This window comes from Oryctolagus cuniculus, chromosome 2 (assembly GCF_964237555.1).
Source record: "Oryctolagus cuniculus chromosome 2, mOryCun1.1, whole genome shotgun sequence".
Classification (NCBI taxonomy): domain Eukaryota; kingdom Metazoa; phylum Chordata; class Mammalia; order Lagomorpha; family Leporidae; genus Oryctolagus; species Oryctolagus cuniculus.
Window position 1 is genome coordinate 177,397,176 of NC_091433.1, and position 18,507 is coordinate 177,415,682.

At 60.3% G+C, this 18,507-nt stretch overlaps 1 protein-coding gene across 4 annotated transcripts in view; it reads left to right on the top strand.

Moving 5' to 3' along the window:
• Positions 1 to 18,507, top strand: part of DNMT3A (DNA methyltransferase 3 alpha) — a 92,818-nt gene that overhangs the window by 31,619 nt on the left and 42,692 nt on the right. For all 4 annotated transcript variants that reach the window (XM_070069735.1, XM_051840839.2, XM_051840833.2 and 1 more), the window contains exon 3: positions 6,237 to 6,341. In XM_070069735.1, coding sequence (XP_069925836.1) covers positions 6,237 to 6,341 — 105 coding nt within the window. The remainder of the gene's footprint in view (positions 1 to 6,236; positions 6,342 to 18,507) is intronic.

Genomic DNA, 18,507 nt, shown 5'->3' on the forward strand with positions numbered 1-18,507 from the left:
ATGGGCGGGGAAAGGAGTTTCCTTTCATTCCCACGGTAATTCAGGAGGTGCCTATTGTCATTATCCCCATTTAAAATATATATATATATATATATATATACTTAATTTTTAGAAAGGCAGAGTTACAGAGAGGCAGAGGCAGAGAGAGAGGTCTTCCACCCACTGGTTCACACCCCAAATGGCCGCAACTGGGCAGATTCCCAGGCCACAGCAGAGAGCTGGATCGGAAGTGGAGCAGCCAGGACCGAGAGCCATATGGGATGCCAGCACTGCTACCTCACAGCACCGGCCCCCGTTCTCCCCATTTAACAGGCCAGGAACTGAGGTTTCGAGAGGTTCAGAGACTTGGCGCAGGTCACACGGCTGCAAAGTAATTTTATCTTGGCTCCTCTGGAAGGTGAGGGCCGAGCAGAGCCTGGGTGGGCTGCTGCGAGAGCCAGCGGAGCGGGCTGGGTGCCCGCGGAGGTGGCTGCCAGCAGAGTTGCGGGCACGCTCGGCTGGCCTCGGCGGCGTTAGCTGCTGTGTGCCTCCACCCCGCCTTCCCCACTGGCTTATCTTTGTATCCAGGACACAGTGGGCCCTCAGGAGAGGGCACTCGCCCCCCCCCCCCCGGCCCTGTGACCTCACTGGCACCCCCTGGGGTGACCTTGGCTGGGATGTGCTGCTTCGTGGGTGTGAGGTCTGGCCCGGCCTGCAGCCCCCTTCCACTGGCTGCAGAAAACAGCGAGGCCCAGGCCGTGGAGGCAGGGCTGCAGCCCCAGGGAAACCTCAGGCACGGCCATTTTCAGCCATTTAGCGCATACGGAGCACCTGCTGTGGGCAAGCACTCAGGAGCTGCAGGGACTCAGCAGGGGGCCGCTGGGCCCGTGGCCCCTGCCCTGCAGGGGTGTGGCCTGCATTGCAATTACAATATGAAGCCCTGATGTCTGTTAGATATCGCTGAGGAATGGAAAGAAAGGGTGGGCGGGCTTTTGGGAGGTGGGGGCTCTGGAGGGCGCCAGAAGCGAGCACACCCAAGCGATAGCTGCTGCTGCCCGTGCGGGGTCAGCTGGCACGTCTGTCCCTGTGAGCGCCTGGTGGGCTTGTCGTGGTCTCGTGCCGGGTACACCATCCTGCAGTGGTGCTCCTGCACGGAGCCTCGTGCTGGGCGGCCCAGTGCAGAGCGCTGCCCAGTGTAGAAGCTGATTCGTTGTACTCGATTCCATGAGCACAGACAGCCTCTGGGAGGCCAGCCTGCAACTGGCAGGGGCTGTACGGGCTTCTTGTCCCAGGGGGCCCAAGCAGGTGGCTGGCTGGACCCCACAAGTTCGTCCCCTCGACTCGCACACCCGCTGGAGACATCTGCTCACCGATGCTGGGTCCGAAGCATCAGGTTTAAGTTCTGAAGGGAGCACGGATGTCTCCCCCGGCTGGCTCTGGGTGGGGGCCTCCAGGGACACCTCTCTCCTGGGGGCAGGGTGCGTCTGTGTGAGAGCCTTCGCCTTGGGTTGCCTGCAGGTTTGTGCTGTCACCGCATCTGTGTGCACACCCGTGTGCGAGTAGACCGTGGCATTGCAGGGTCCGTGACACGTGGTGCTGGAAGGTTCCACGGGCCGGGGTCAGAGGTGCGGATTTTGGTTCTGTAGGATCCCTTCTCAGGGATTGCTACAAGCCAGATAACCCCTGTGAACCTCAGAGTCCCGGCTGTGCTGCCTGTGCAGCGTAGGAATAAAGTAGAGTAACGTGTGGAAATGCTTGCCCATTGCCACGTTCTATAGCTGGGAGAGATTATCATCGGCATAGCCCAGCTCATCAGAGAAGTCGTACGTGACTTAAAATAATCCGTGCAGTGAGCTGCGTGCAAATGTAGGTCAAATCATAGCCTTAGAAGTTCAGAGAGAGGCTGTCGGGAACCGCCCAATCTAAGAGGCCTTCCAGTGTGAAGTGCTTTGAAAGCTGGAAAGAATTAAACAAACGTAAAGCAACAATTAGGTTCAAGCCTAGAAAGTGAGTCCCTGACTCTGGGGTCATAGAGATTCCAGTGGCACCGGAGCCTCCTACGCCGTTTGCGGATGTGTCCGTGTGCCCCCGGCTGTGTGTCTGGCCTGGATAATTTCCTGAGCACCTACTATGTAGCAGTCACTCATCAGGGAGGGTGGGTGGGCTTTTGGGAGGTGGGGGCTCTGGAGGGCTCCGGAAGTGAGCGCATCCAAGTGACTACTGCTTCTGCCGCAGCTCTGTCCAGCCCCTGCAGGGTCAGCTGGCGCCTCTGTCCCTGTGAGTGCCTGGTGGGTTTGCCGTCGTCGTTGGCGTGGTCGCGCCGGGCGCACCATCCTGCGGTGGCTGTAGCTGCACAGAGCTTTGTGCTGGGCAGCTCAGGGCAGAGCGCCGCCCACTGCAGAAGCTGATTCGTGGCACGGACTTTGGCCAGACAGTCCCTGGGTGAGGGGACACCTGTCTCCTGGGGGCAGGGTGCGTCTGTGTGTGGGTGAGTTGCATTTGCTGAGTGGCCTGTCCTGTTGGAAAGGAAGGGTCAGGCCTAGGCTCAGTCTAGGTAACGGATGGGAGGAGGGGCCCAGAGGCAGCGAGGCTGGGAAAGGGAGTTCAGGTTTGCTGGGAAGCCAGCGGGGAAGGTGGCCTGGGCAGAAGAGCTGTCTGCCAAGGTGCCGGAGAGGGAAGCAGCTGTTTTTGTACCTGCTGTGTGCTGCTGGGCGCCCAGTGTGGAGAGAAGACCCAGGCAATCCAGCCAGACCCCAGGCCCTTCCTACACCCAGCCGAAGTGGGGGGGGGGGCTTGCCCCTCAGGCCCCGGGAGCCCCCTCTGCGAGGGCTCTGCACTTGGGAAAGAGCAGGGGGCCCCAGCGCTCCGCCAGATGCCGGCATCCGTCTGTGCCGTGAGTGACAGCTGCACGTGCAGGGCTGCGAGCTGGGGTTTGCAGGGAGCGAGGTGCTTCTGTGAAATGTCTTGGTCAGGACGCGTGGAGCGGGAGGAAGTTAGCAGTTCTCGGGCGGCTGTCACGTGTCAGCTTCGGGTATGCTGCTCACTGAATTCCCGCGACAAGGCCGTGAAGCGGACTGGGTGATCCCCCATTCACAGATGAGGGAAGCAAGGCTCAGAGAGGTGAGACAGCTTGCCGTGCGCCCCGAAGTCAAAGGCAGAGAAAGTCCCCACCCAGCTCCCGAGCCCAGCTCTCTCCCCTCCCCCGCTGGAAGGTCTGACTCATTCGGGCCCCATCCTTGACACATGAGGAAACTGACCTGGGCGCAAATGTGTTCCTGCCCAATGTGTGACCGCTCTCAGCTGCTCCCGGGCGGGCATCAGAGCCTCCTAATTCACTGCTACTTGCAGATTTGATAAGCATATTTTACATTCCTTCGCTCAGCCCATCAGCAAAGAGACTGAATAAAACAGGCCCCGTGACAGATGCGTGAAGGAACCACTTGATACGCCTCCCTGGAGGGGCGCGGCCCGGGGCCATCTGCTCACCCTGTCCGTGTGTCAGCCCCACACCCGCAGCGGGATGATGCGGGAAATCCCATGCCCCGGGGCCCGTTGGGAAGGGCGTGGGCCGGGAGTCGCCCAGACCTGGGTGCTGCTGTGGAGACTCGGTTTCCTCCAGCACCACCCAGGGGTGCCCGAGGCCGCAGTGCTGGTACAGGCTCGGCACACAGCGCCCCTGCCTGGTCCCCGGCACGCCCCCTGGCCCACCTGTCTCCCGGGCTTGGTTGCAGCATGGAAAGCAGGCGAGGTCCAGCACTCATGGCGAGGGCGAGGGGTGACCGCTGTGTGCAGGCGACAGGGGTCACCTGTGGCGTCCCCAGAGAGTTTCTGTACTGTTGAGGGGAGCCTGGTGTGTCTGTCACGGCTGCTTTATGCCCATCAGGGGCTTTCGCGTCGCTGATGATTTCAGAATAAAAGAAAGTCCTAGAAACTGTTCAAAGCCCAGGGTTCCTAGACAGTGCGGGTTTCTCTAGAATCTGCTCTTGCCCCGGGGATTCAGCAAGGACCAGACCAGACAAGGAGATGAATCATTTGTTCATCTGCCCATCAAAACCTGAGGAGTAGGCAAGTGGATTCTTTCGTACGCCCATTCTGTGGACAAAGAACTTGAGACTGGTGCTGGTGCCGGTGGGCGCACACGCTGGGCTCCTGCTTGTGCCCTGGCCATGTGAATGCTGACCAAGACGGTGCCTGTTTAGTGGGGTGGATCAGACCAACAGCAGCGCCGGGGCCTCAGCCCTCCTATTCTTGAGTGGATCCCGCCAAAGCCGTCACAGGCGTCAGGCTGCGTCAGGGATCATTTCCTCCCCGTGGGGACCAAGCGAGCCCTTCTTCAATGGGGTGGCTGTGGAATCTCCCAAGGACAGCTCAGAGCCAGCAGGCCCACCTCCCCTGGGGCGTGTGCCCGTGGCCCTCCCTGGGCTGGGCCTTCCAGAACACCCACTGCTGGCTGCCTTCCTGCCCCCACTGCCTCTCTGCGGTGCTTTCCTGAAAAGGGCCCCTCCAGGGTCCAGGGTCTCTCCCCGCCCCTGCTCCCGCCCCCGCCTTCTCTTTCAGACCCTCTCTGAGCTGGGCTTCTTAAGGACTCCCCCTGTAATGCCCTGGTCCCCACTGCCGTGTCGTGCAACACAGCTGAGTGACACCACTCTCCAAGGCCAGCCTGGGGACTCCTGGCAGCCTCCTGGGGCACCGCTCACCTTCCCCGCCCCACAGTGCCCCGCGTCCTCCGCTCGCCTCTGGCCGTTCTCTCTCCTACTTGACCTGTGCTGCTGAGGCCCAAGAGGACACTTGCCCTCCACTCGCACCTCCTCGGAGGCCTCTGAGACCTGGAGCTGGGCTGGTCCATCCCGCCGGTGTGCCTGGAAAGGCCAGCCGCCACCGCCGCCCGGCGGAGGGCCAGTGATGCTGTCCCCGTGGTCAGATCCCGGCAATTGGTCGCAGTTGGTTTCCATTGGCCCGTCCCCCACCCCCGTCACCTGAAAATGCAAGTGGCAAACCACATGCTATCTTGAAGTCACAGAAAATGAAAGTTGAGTGGGACTTGGAGGGCCATCTCAGTTGACATCCTCGGCCCCTGACCCTGCGCCGACCATCAAGAGCCACCTGCTGTCCCTCTGCTGGGCCAGGGTCCCCTGTGTCTCCTTCCCCAATGCCACTGCCACCGGGGCTTAGTCATGCCGGAGCCGGGCTGAGTCAGAATGGACTTGTGGGTGGTTTGTGGCCAGGCTGGAGCAGTGAGGCAGGACTTTCTAGGTGTAGGACTGATGCTGTGCCGGGGGTGGGGTGCGGGTGGGGGTGCAGCCAGCGCCACACACTTCTGGCCCAGACTTGGGCCAAGCTGAGGGACCGAGGGAGCCGCGCCTGTGCGGTGCCAGGCGGTGCTGCCCACGGGCTCCGGGTGGCAGTGTTCACAATGCAGGCAGGCGCCCTCCGTCTCCTGCGCCGGCCTCTCGTCCGTCAGCGCGCACTCTTCAGACGTCGGCAGATGGAATGTTTCTTTTCGATGACGATGGTTCGTTGGGTAGATCACTAATGTGATTGTTTGCTTGGGAAGATTTTTTTTTTTCCCTTACAAATAAACTCCGAGCTCAGAAGCAAGTCCTTTACCACGGTCTGTGCTGGGATTTTGGGGGTCGGAAAATGCAGCCCGCAGGAGAGGGAGGTGGAGTCTGCAGGGCAGCAGGCTGTCCCCAAGGACCCTGAAGATGGATTTCTCTCTCTCTCTCTCTTTCTCTCTAGGGTTCATTTAATTATTTTGAGAGGCAGAGTTACAGAAAAAGAGGGAGACACAGAGCGAGAGAGAGATCATCCATCCACTGGTTCACTCCCCAAATGGCCACAGTGGCCAGGGCTGGGCCATGCAGAAGCCAGAGCCAGGAGCTTCTCCCACATGGGTACAGGGGCCCAAGCACTCGGGCCATCTTCCACTGCTTTCCCAGGAGCATTAGCAGGGAGCTGGACAGGAAGTGGAGCAGCTGGGACTCAAACCGGCTCTCATACGGGATGCTGGCATTGCAGGCACCACAGCACCAGCCCCCCCAAGCTGTGTTTCCGTGGGGCTCCACAGGAGTCTCAAGGCTTGCCACGCAGAAAAGAGGTTCATCACCGTGCGGGGCAGCAGCGACGCGGCCCAGCCTGGGAAGCCTGGCTGTCCTCGGCTGGGAGGAGTCCTCGCTGGAGGGAGGTCAAGGCCGGCCCGGGGGGGATGCACCTGTGGGATCAGCCTCTGGCCTCACCAGCTGTGTCTGTGCCCACAGGAAGGAGAAGAGCAGGAGGAGCCTCGTGGCAAAGAGGAGCGGCAGGAGCCCAGCACCACCGCCCGGAAAGTGGGCAGGCCCGGGAGGAAGCGCAAGCACCCGCCGGTGAGTGTCCTTCCGCGTGCACGCGCCGTAGTCAGCGGCCAGGTGCGTGTGTCCTGTAGGGACCTGGGGGCGTGGTGAGCAAGTCCATCCAGCTGCAGTCCTCACTCACATTGCCCGTTCTTCGAGCCCCACAGCCACCCTCCACTCCCTTGTTTTCTGTAGCAACAACCAGAGGCCCCGAAAGTGCAGGCGACTGGGCTGACAGGGCTTGGAGCAGGACTTGGCCGAGGCCCCTGACTCATGGCCTCACTTTGGAGGGGCAGCCGAGAGCTGGCCAGATCTCAGGCTGGACGCGCAGGCCCCTCCCTCCAGGGCCACACGCACCCCCGGCCTACAGGAAAAGAACTGAGGCCCAGGGTCTGCTGGTGGTCCCTGTCAGAGGAGGGCCAGGGTCTAGGCCTCTGGGAGCCATGGCTGCTGGGGGGGGGGGGCAGCCCCAGGGGGCGGGGCTGAGCCCTGCAGGCCCCCCCCACCATGTCTTAAGTGCAGAGGGGGAGCTGTGACTGCTGCCTGACACCACGGACAGCTGGGTCCTTTCTTTTAGCCCCGTCCAGCTGAGAATGAGGGGATCCAAGGGCTCTGGGTTTGTAACTCTGCTTTCAAGGACAAGTTCTCAACAGGGCTGGAGCCAGGGATCTGCGGGACCCCAGGGGGTGGGAGGGCGGAGAGTCCGCCCAAACCGAGGTGCATGGCGGCCGGCTCTGCTTGGCGACGCGGCAGGGAAGAGGGGCGGAAGTGAAGTAATTTAACTGGTGAGTGATTTCCAACATTCTAATATTAAAGCAAAGGGATGTTTTACGGCCTGGAATGAAACGTTCACGTGACATTGATAAAATGAGGCTTCAAAGGCGTTTCCAGCTTGCAGGGTGCTCTCCAGGGGGCACGTGGCAGCCCGGGCGGGCAGCCCCCCCCCCCATGCGTAGCAGGCTCCTGCTTCCTCAGACCCAGGCGCTGGGCGCAGGAGCCCCTGCCCCTGCCAGGGGAGACCCAGCGGCCCCTGAGGCATCCTTGTGTGTCTCTGGAGTCAGAGGCAAGGCCGGCCCCGAGCGGCGGGGAAAAGCATGAGTCAGAGGGCACGAGGAAGTCGGGCAGGCGGGTGGCCCTCTGTGGACGGTAAGAGAGGAGAGGGGACAGCCCGGTGGGTGGAAGAGGCTGAGGGCTATCGTATAAATCTCCCACCTGCCGCAGGCTCCCCGTGGGAAAGAAAAAGCCCTGGCTTTGGGCAGACCAGGGTTCAGATCCTGCACCACTGCCTGCATGGCCTCGTGTCCATCACTGCCCGAGCCTTGGGGGCCCTTCCGATGGACACAGGTGGTGAGGATGCGCTCCCCCTGCACCTGTGGCGGGGAGTTGGCAGGTTCGGGCACCAGTGAGCCAGCCCCAGCGAAGGCTGAGTCCTCTTTGGCAGGCCACGGAGGTGCAGTTTGACAGGGGAAGCAGCATCTGGATTGACTGCTTCCTGGCTGTGTGACCTAGAGGAAGTTACGCAGCCTTTCTGAGCTGCTTCCTCATTGGTAAAATACGGCTGTCTGTAACACCTGCCCTGTCCGCCTCCTGCGGCGCTTTGGCACAGAGCAAAGTGGAGTCCACACGTACAGGAGGCCGGGGGGGCAGGCCTTCCGGGTGGGGGCCAGCGTCGGCTTCTCAGCAGCCCACAGTGTGCGGCCTGTGCGAGTCGTGGTCTGCTGTGGTGCCACCCATGGCCTGGGCGACCCCTGCAGCCCCCTAGACTCAGGGGGAGGCCCCAGCGGGGGAAGCACACAGTGAGGGCAAAGCTGCCTGGGGAGCAGGGGCCTGAGCTGACGGGAAGGGACGCCGTGCTTCTGTGGGGGCCAGGTGTAGCCAGGAGCTCTCCCGTGTCATCCTGCCAGCCTAGAGGGAAGGGCGCTTGGCTCGGGTCCTGGCAGGTGTAGCCAAGGCGGCGCTGCCGGAGGCCTGGAGGCTTGCTCTGTGCACACGGCGCTCGGCCAGTCCAGACGGACAAGGGGATCGAGCTGGGTCTGCTCGTGGCCTCCTAGCCCCAAGCCGGAGCGTCTTTGGCTCCTTCTTTTGCCTGCAAGGCCATCTGTCTGCCTTCTGCGGGCACCTGTGTCCAAGGCTCTGCCCTCCCCTACACCAGCTCCACCCACCCCACCCCACCCCCGTGCCCTCCAGGCCCCGCCCGTCCTCCCTCCACAGCGGACACAGCACAGGTACCAGCACCTGCCGTGGAGGAGCCGCCCCACTCAGAAGGCTTCTTTGCAGTGCACTGTGCTAGAGAGAAGAGGCCCCCATAGCCCCAGGAAATGCAGCCCCCCAGCTCTGTTCAGGCATCTCCCAGGACTCTGTCTGCTAAGGGACAAGTTCTGGAATATTCCATCTGGTTCCTCCTCATCTGACCTCTCCTGCCCCTGCCCTGGCGCCCACTGCTACCCCTTTGGCCACACCCATTTCTCCCGCTGCCTCCCCTCTCTCCACCTGGCCCAGTGCCACGGCCCATCAAAGCCTCGCTTGAAGATGAAGCCCAGGTCAGCTGTCATGACCCCCTCCCCCGAGAGTTCCCCCTTCCCGACCCATTTGTGAGGTTCATGCTGGTGAATTACCGAGAACTCGGAAGACAAGCTCCAAGCCCAGCGAGCCCATGCTCTGCAGATCTCTCTCGCAGAAGCACTCACTGTTACCTGTCCCTGTGGAATCCCAGAATCAGTGCTCAGGAGCTTTGAAATTGTTTGGTTTATCGATTGATTTATGTTTATTTGAAAAGCAGAGGGAGAGAGAGATCAGTCTTCCATCCATTGGTTCTCTCCCCAAATGCCTGCAACAGCCAGGGCTGCCCCAGGCTGAAACTAGGAGCCAGGCACTCAGTCCAGGTCTCCCACACTGGCGGCTGGGACCCAGGTACTTGGGCCATCATCATGCTGCCTCCCAGGGCACACATGAGCAGGAAGCGGGGACTGGAAGTGGAGCCGTGGCTTGGAGCCAGGCCCTCCGATGTGGGACGTCGGCGTCCCAAACGGGCATCTTAACCGCTGCACCGAACACCCGCCCCTGGCGTTTTCCTGTAACAGTGGCATTGTATGTTTTGCAAAAGCATCCTTGCTCGGTGCATAGAGAACTTTTAAAAGTGCGAAACCAAAACCCCTGGTCTGTGATCCCTGAGAGTTTGAAAAGCAGGTGGGGAGAGCTTGTGTCTCCCCACCAAGCCAGGCCATGCTGCGCTCCCGCTCCTGTTCAACATTAGGCAAGCTGTCTGAAGACCGTGTCCCTCGCCTCACGGTGACCCCCGTGGAAGGCAGGTGGGGGCCACTGTCATTACCATCCCGTGTTCACATGAAGAGACCAAGGTTCAGGACGATGCGGGACTTGGGCCCCTTGCCTCCTCAGTAAGCATCTCGAGGCGGCAAACGCACGCAGGAGTGCGTGGGAAAGTGTCCAGGACCGGCCTGCACACGCGGGAGCTGTAACTGCGGGGAGCAACTGACCCACACGCCAGGGAGCCGGCGCGGCAGGGGGAAGGCAGCCAGGGTCTGAGGACAGAGGGCTGGGCCTGCTGTGTCGGCAGCTCGGCCCTGAGAGCCAGGATGCTGCCGTGTGAGCCGGCACAGGAAACAGGAAGCCAGCTGCAGGGCTGGGCGGGGCTTCGGAAGGGAGCTGGCACCTGGGCCAGGGCCTGCGGGCTGCCCAGTGCCCATGACGGGGAGGAGGGGGCTGGCATGTAGGCCCGAGCCCGGGGGTGGGTGGGGGTGTGTGGATCCAGGCAGCTCCCTGGTCACCAGTTCCTGGGTGCATAGAGGGCAACAAGGGAGGGTGTGTGGGGCTGGCTGCTGCCTGGTCACAAGGCCATACGGCCCTGTGAGGGCCCTTGTGCTCCATGGGTGGTTCCAGCGTGGGGCGCTGGAAGGAAGGCTTCTGCCCTTGCCCACCAGACCCTGGGGCTGCCCGGCCCGTGGGGCCCCGGCCCCTGTTTACTAGCTGTATGAATTTGTTCATTGAAGATTTATACCCACCAACTTCCTCCAGGGTTATTTTTTGTTCAAAAGGAGCACTCTGAGGTCACCTCTTGCTAAGAATAACTCAGGAGGGGAGGGAGGAGGCGGGGAGGGGTGCTGGGGGCTGGTGCTGAGCTGAAGCCCGCGCTGCTCCCTCTGCGTCCGCCCCTACAACCCTGAGTGACGGGGTCCAGGAAGGCAGGATGGCCCCGCTTTGGAGCAGAAGATGGGCGGGTCGGGGTGGGGTGGGGGGAGCTGCGGAACGGCAGGGCGCCGCTCCCCTGAGGCTCCAGCCAGCAGGGCTGTGGCCCTGGCCGTGTGGGTTCTGCTCCACAGCGGCTAGCAGAGAGGACCTTTTGACTTTGCGCCAAGAGAGAGCTCAGATCCCTTCCTGTTTCCAGCCCAGACCTGTTCCTGCACCAACCCGTCCAACCGCAACTCCATGGCCTGCTGCCCCTCGGTTTCAAGCCAGAGCTTGGTGTGACAGGATTCGGGGGCCCTTGGCGGTCGCTCTCCTTGCAGGGAGCCAAGCAGGGTGCGCTGCCGCCGGCTCCTCTGCCTTCCCAGGCTCGTGCTGTAATGCAGGAGGTTCGAACTTCCTGACTGCTCCCACAGACCCGCCTGCTGGCTCCCTGACCCACGCCATCGCATCAGCGGTGCACCAGGGCCTGCTGCAGCGGTGTGGACACCAGGAGCATAACTGGGAAAGCCAGGAAGACAAGCCCGAGGAGCCCCAGCTCGAGGGGGCCTTCAGAAGGGGGTGGGGGTCGGGGAAGTCAAAGAAGCAGAGCATCACCCGGCGACCAGGGCCTCTCCGAGCAAGGCGTGGGGGAGGCGGCGCACGCGGGCGCTGTGGCCTGTGAGCAGCCCTGCCTGCCGAGTGGATAGGGCTCCCTTTGCACATGTACTCCATGTGGGTCGGAAGTGTGGGTGGAGGGGGTCTCTACTCTTCGTCATCTCTGAAAAACACATTTATCTGGAAGTTTTCTTTTTTAGAGGTGCATTTATTTGAAAGGCAGAGAGACAGAAGGGGAGGGAGAGAAAGAGGGAGAGAAATCTTTCAGGCACTGGTTCACTCTCCAAATGCTGCAACAGCTGGGGCTGGGCCAGGCCAAAGCCAGGAGCCAGGAATTCCATCCGGGTCTCCCACATGGGTGGCAGGGGCCATAATCCACTGCCACCTCAGGCCATTAGCAGGGAGCTGGATCGGTAGCAGAATAGCCGGGACCCAAACTGACATTCTGATGTGGGATGCCGGCATAAAGCTCTGGCTTACCCCCCTCGCACCACAACACCAGCCCCTATCAGGAAGTTTTGAGGAGGAGGCAGTGAAGGAAGTAGCACCCTTGAGTGCTCAATACATGCAAAGATAGAGGCTGGTGGGGGTGAGTGCATGCAGACATAGAGGCTGGGTGGGGTGAGTGCATGAGACATAGAGGTTGGGTGGGGGGTGAGTGCATGCAGAGATAGAGGCTGGGTGGGGTGAGTGCATGAGACATAGAGGTTGGGTGGGGGGTAAGTATGAGGTAGAGGCTGGGTGGGGGGTGAGTGCATGAGAGATAGAGGCTGGGTGGGGGGTGAGTGCATGAGACATAGAGGCTGGGTAGGGGTGAGTACATGCAGACATAGAGGCTGGGTGAGTGCATGAGACATAGAGGCTGGGTGGGGGTGAGTGCATGAGAGATAGAGGCTGGGTGGGGGTGAGTGCATGAGAGATAGAGGCGGGGTGAGTGCATGAGACATAGAGGCTGGGTGGGGGTGAGTGCATGAGAGATAGAGGCTGGGTGGGGGTGAGTGCATGAGAGAGAGAGGCTGGGTGGGGGTGAGTGCATGCAGACATAGAGGCTGGGGGTGAGTGCATGAGACATAGAGGCTGAGGTGTGAGTGCATGAGAGATAGAGGCTGGGTGGGTGTGAAGGGTGGGTGTGAGTGCATGAGAGATGGAGGCTGGGGGGTGAGTGTATGAGATAGAGGCTGAGTGGGGGGTGAGTGCATGAGACATAGAGGCTGGGGGGTGAGTGCATGAAACATAGAGGCTGGGGGGTGAGTGCATGCAGACATAGAGGCTGGGGGGGTGAGTGCACGCAGAGATAGAGGCTGGGTGGGTGTGAGTGTATGAGAGATGGAGGCTGGGGGTGAGTGTATGAGATAGAGGCTGAGTGGGGGGTGAGTGCATGATAGAGGCTGGGTGGGGGGTGAGTGCATGCAGACATGGAGGCTGGGGGGTGAGTTCATGAGACATAGAGGTTGGGTGGAGGTGAGTGCATGAGACATAGAGGCTGGGTGGGGGTGAGTGCATGAGACATAGAGGCTGGGTGGGGGTGAGTGCATGCAGACATAGAGGCTGGGGGGTGAGTGCATGAGACATAGAGGCTGGGGGGGAAGTGCACGCAGAAATAGAGGCTGGGTGGGTGTGAGTGCATGAGAGATGGAGGCTGGGGGGTGAGTGCATGAGAGATGGAGGCTGGGTGGGGGGTGAGTGCATGCAGACATAGAGGCTGGGGGGTGAGTGCATGAGACATAGAGGTTGGGTGGAGGTGAGTACATGCAGACATAGAGGCTGGGGGGGGGGGTGAGTGCAGGCAGAGATAAGAGGTTGGGTGGGGGTTGGGCTAGAAAACAGTCCCACAGTCTTTGGGGAGGAGCAGTGGCTGGGCAGAATTGGAAGCTCCAGGCGCCAGTGACATCATAACAGGGACAGCATCAGTGTTGTCGTCAGAGAAGGGAGCAGATGGAGCAGGGGCCCTCTTGGAAGCTGCTTGAGAAAACTGGCTGTATTGAGGGGGAGCATCGAACTGAGATTGCAGGATCTCAGCTTTGTTGTTCAAAAAAAGAAAAATACCCAGTTTGATTTCTTTTCTCCCTGGCCCCTTCCCTCGAGTCACACACACCAGAGCCACCGCCCGCGCAGCGTTCATTCACACAGGTGTCTGCTGAGGCTGTGGTCTTCCTCGGAGCCCGGCCGCCCCTGCATCACGCCCCCGCGTCCCTGCTGGCACGCACATCCCTGGGTGTTGCTGACGTGTGTCTTTCGTCATCCCCACCTACAGAGCTCTGTGCTCCTGGGGAAGGCTAGCTTGAAGACAGTACAGCTCCCCCGTCCCAAGGGCTTCCCAGGGCCAGCACCCCCCAAGGCTGGGAGATGATGGCAGGGGGCGCAGGTTGAGCACACGCAGCTGGGGCAGCGGGGGAGAATGCCTCCCGAGAACCTTCGAGAAGGTCAGGGAAGCACCATTCTCCGTGGTGGAGCCCCTTCCTTCCAGACCTGTCTCCTGGGGCTGGCAGAGATTGAAACCAGAAATCAGAGGTGCGGGGGCCTCCTCTCCATCCCGGGCCTGGCAAGGGTGCCCAGCCCATTCTGGAGCCTTTTGCAGGTTGACTTGAAGGAGCACAGCCAGGCCCTGGGCTTCCAGGTGGGCAGGTGTCCCTGCTGGAGCTGGACTTGTGGACTGGCCACCTACCGCATGTTGGGTCTCGTATTGTTGGCTGGCTGTGGCTCAGGACAGCCTCCCAAGGCTGCAACTGAGTGACCCGTCAGGCTTCACTGAGCCCTGAGTCCCTCTCCTTAGACTCCTGGATGGGTGGTGTCGGGGGAGGGAGGAAGGCAGCTCAGTGCAGAAGTGGTGTGGAGCTGGTGGGGCCTGGAAGGGGAGCATGGGTGGGGACCAGAGTGGCCCTCTCTGGCTGATGGTCCTGCTGCCCCAGCCCCCACATGTGGCCCTTGTAGCTGCTCCATCGGGAAGAAGGAAGTTGGGGTCAGGGTCCTACTTCCCAAGTTTCGGGGTCTGGCTCCACTCACCCCAGGAAGATGGGCAGGGGGCCTCTCTGGCTGACTGCTGCAGGAAGGCCAGGGGGCGTGGCGGCCATGGCCCAGTGCCAGTGCTGCCCTGCCCTGCTTATGTGGACGTGATGGCTATTCCGGAAACCAGCATTACCCTGGAAAAATCCAGGCTGGCAGAGGGGCTGGGGCCCTGCGGGAGTGGGGGAACCGGAAGGAGCACAGCGCTCTGTGTGAGTGGAGGGGAGGGGCTCGCAGGTCTCTGTTGAGTCACCGGCATCCGTGCACATCCCTGTCCTGTGGCAGCAGGGCGCACCCCGACTGCACTGCGTGTCCCCAGGCCATGGCTGGCTGGGTGGCAGAGTTCCCGGATGGCACGGAGTTGAGCCATGCAGAAGCCTCAGAGGCGAAACGGCAGGCCTGGCCCTCTCTGGTGAGCCCAAGGGCAGGAGGGAGGCCAGGAGGAGAGGGGCAGGTGCGTAGGCCCTGTCTGTCTTGCTCCTCTCCTCCAGGTGAACCCTGCAACCAGGTGCCTGGGCCCCCTGTCCCCTGCTTTGTTGCCTTCACCTCTCTCTGCCTCGTTTTTCCTTTGTGTGTAAATACCACGACCCTAACAAAGGAGCTCTTGAACGCTGGGGCAGGGGCTGTGGTGCAGTGCTTGGATGCGTGCAGCCCACGTCTGCGCACCCGATCTGGGTCCTGGCTGCTTTGGTTCTGATCCAGCTTCTGCTGATACATCCAGGGAGGCGGCAGCTGATGGCTCAGGTTCTTGAGTCCCTGCCGCCCATGTGGGAGACCTGAAGGGAGTTTGGGCTCCTGGCTGTGGTCTGGCCTGGCCCTGGCTGTTGTGGGCGTTTGGGGAGTGGACCAGCAGGTGGAAGGTCTCTCCCTCATTCTACCTTTCAAGTAGATAAAAATAAATAAACTTTTTTTTAAAGCCAATTTTCCCTACTGGGCGCTCTGCCCTTGCCCTGCCGTGGGCACTATGGCCTCCCCTGGGGGAGGCAGGGCAGGAGTTCTGGGGTCTGGCCCAGACTTCTTGCAGAGTGGGGGGGGGGGGGAGTAGACTTTGGCCTGGACAGGTTCACGGCGGGAGGAGGCGCCACCTTGCTTTTTCTCAGGGTGCGTGCTGCCATGGAAAAAGCCAGCTGCCTCTCCCGGCCCCTCCGGGGCCCAGCAGGGGCTCCTTTTTTTTCTCGGAGTTCCTGGGATTGGTGAGCAGGGGCTTCTCCTGAGAGGCCGGAGACAGCCTGAACACGTAGGAGATGTGGGACTCGAGTGACCCACGCAAGCCGTGGGCCATGGAACCTGCTCCTCGAAAAAGAGTGGGCAGCACCAGCTACCCCAGCCTCATTGTGCTCATGAAGTTCATTACTTTTTTAAAAAAGATTTATTTACTTGTTTGAAAGGCAGAGTTACACAGAGAGAGAGAGAGACAGAGAGACAGACAGACAAGTCTTCTATCCACTGGTTCACTCCCCAAGAGGCCGCAATGACCTGGGCTGGGCCACGCCAAATCCAGGAGCCAGGAACTTCTTCCGGGTCTCCCAAATGGTTGCTGGGCACCAAGCACTTGGGCTATCCTCTGCTGCCTTCCCAGGCACATTAGCAGGGAGCTGGGTCGGAAGTGGAGCAGCTGGGACAGGAACCTGTGCCCACATGGGATGCCAGTGTCGCAGGCAGCCCCTGAAGTTCATTAATTTCATAAGTGCATGTGTGCCGGGGTCTGTGCTGGGGGCTGGGGAGCTGGAGGTGCGGAGAAATGAAAAGACGAACAACGTGTGGCTCCCAGTGGAGGAGAGAAGCAACGAGCTGGACCAACAGGGGCAGCAGCGTGGTGAGCGCTGTAACAAGAGAGGCTGAGAAAGAGCTTTGTAAGCGAGCGTGGCATGCCGTGGGCTGGGGCCTTCACCCACCCCTGGGGGCGAGGCAGGCCCAGCAGCTGCTCCCACCTGCCAGCTACACGGTAGGAGGCTGGGAGCTGGGGGCAGGGCTGAGGCCGAGGCTTCCCGAGACTGGCGCCCAGCACAAATCCCTGCCAGGTGTGTGTGTGCCTGTCTGTGTTTATCTGTGTGTCTGTCTCTGTGCCTGTGTGTGTGTCTGTATATGTTCATCTCTCTGTGTGTGTGTATCTGTGTGTGTGTGCATCTATATGTGGGTGAGAGACTGTGTGTGTGTACATCTGTGTGTATATATCTGTATGCTTATGTGTGTGCACTGTGTATGCACCTGTGTATGTGTGTGCATCTGTACATGTCTGTGTGCATCTGTTCGTATGTGCTCATCTCTGTGTGCATCTGTGTGTGCATCTATGTGTGTATGTGTGCATCTGTGCATGGGCCTGTATATGTGTGTGCATCTCTCTGTGCATCTTTGTATGCGTACATTGTGTGTGAGAGAGAAACTCCACGTGTCTCTGTGTCTATGTGCATTTGTGTGTGTGCGTATGTGCAGTTGTGTCTGTGTGTGCGCATCTATCCGCTGGTTCACTCCCCAAGAGGCCGCAAATGACCTGGGCTGGGCCACGCCAAATCCAGGAGCCAGGAGCTCCTTCCGGGTCTCCCGAATGGATGCTGGGCACCAAGCACTTGGGCCATCCTCTGCTGCCTTCCCAGGCACATTAGCAGGGAGCTGGGTGGGAGGTGTGTGTTCATCTGTGTGTGTCTGTGTATGCATGTGTGTGTGCCCCTGTATCTGTGTGTGTGCATCTGTGTATGTGAGACTCTGTATGTGTCTCTGTGTCTGTGTGCATTTGTGTGTGTGCATAGGTGCATTTGTGTCTGTGTGTGCGCATTCTGTGTTCATCTCTGTGTGTGTCTGTGTGTGTTTGCATCTGTGTGTGCGCCTATCTCTGTGTGCCCATCTGTACATGTCTGTGTGCATCTGTGGGTGTATCTGTGTGTACATCTGCAGGTGCATGTCTGTGTGCACGTGAGACACACAGACTTTAAAGTATTCCTTAGAAGACAGCAGAATCATGGTTGTGGGCCTGAGTTCCTGCTTGGGGTCTAGCCACGTGAGCACACTTAATGTGTACTGGAAAGTGGGTAAAATGGTAAATTTTATGTTACATATATTTTATCACCGTTTTTAAAAAGTTTTACAAAAGGCAGCCCCCAGGTTTTTCAAAGCCTCTTTTGACATCTGGGGGTGACTCCCTGCCACAGGGGCTGTCCTGCGTCTTGGGCCTGACCCACTGGATGCCAGTACCCCTCCTCCACGTGACAGCCAAGTGGATGGCCCCCAGCTGAGAGGCCTGAGGGAGGGTGGTGACAGGCAGCAGAGAGGCAGGAGGCCATGTCCCCAGGCTACGGGGGTCTTGCCAGGAAGGAAAGCTGTGGTCCCCAAACCCTGAGGGACCCCTTGAGAGCTGGGCAGGGTCTGAAGCCCAGCATGAGGCGTGATGGGCTGTGGGAGACAGGACCCTGCCTTACTCAGACCCAGGGTGGAGCTGGGGGAGTAGAAGGAAGGGCTGCTCCCTGCTGCTGTTCCTGTTGTGTCTCCCCCCGCCCACTCCCACGGCCACAGGTGAGGAGAGAGGAAGTCAGAATTGCAATTGCTGCTGATGGCTTCCACAGTGGTCAGAGGTAATGGGCGCAGTGACAGCCCCAGGGGTCCCACGGCCCCTTTCAAGGCAGCAGACAAAATCAAAGCAAATGAGAGAGGGTTTACCAGTTACCTCTGCCCCGGCAGCAATACCACCATTCCAATTCCAAGCTTAAGAGCAGGAAATGATCACTTTGAACCTAGCTTTGCAGTAATCAGTCTCTTGTGAATACTGATCCGGCACCTGTCAGTCTAGCTGAGTCACGCAAAGTCCCTGCCTCCAGGAGTGACATGCTGCTGGGGCCAGGGGACAGGAGAAGAGAGACGGTAGCTGGGGAAGGGCTTGGAGGTGGAGCCCAAGTCCAGGCCTGGCTGAGTGTGCCTCTCTCCAGATGGCCACAGCAGCCAGAGCTGGGCCAGGCCAAAGCCAGGAGCAAGAAGCTCCATCCAGGTCTTCCACATGGGTGGCAGGGGGACCAAGCACTTGGGCCATCCTCTGCTGCTTTCCCAGGTGCATTAGCAGGCAGCCGTATTGGAAGTAGAGCAGCTGGGACTTAAACTGGTGTGGATATGGGATGTCAGTGTCAAACGCGTAGGTTCAACCTACTATGCATCGATGCCAGTCCCCCGGGGTGGTTCTTGGTGGGTCAAGGGTTGTCCCTGGCAGGGGCCATCAGCTCTCTCTAATCCCAGAGCTTGGCTGACTCGGGGCTCATCAGAGCAGAGAGCACAGGGAGGGGGTGTGGACAGGTGGGAAGGGGGTTCCAGCCTTGGTAGCAGCTCCAGAAGAAAGAAAGGGGCATGGGCTGCTGCACGGCCTGGGCGGCATTCCTACTCTGCCTGCTTGAGTGACCCTCAGCCTGGGCATGCTGGG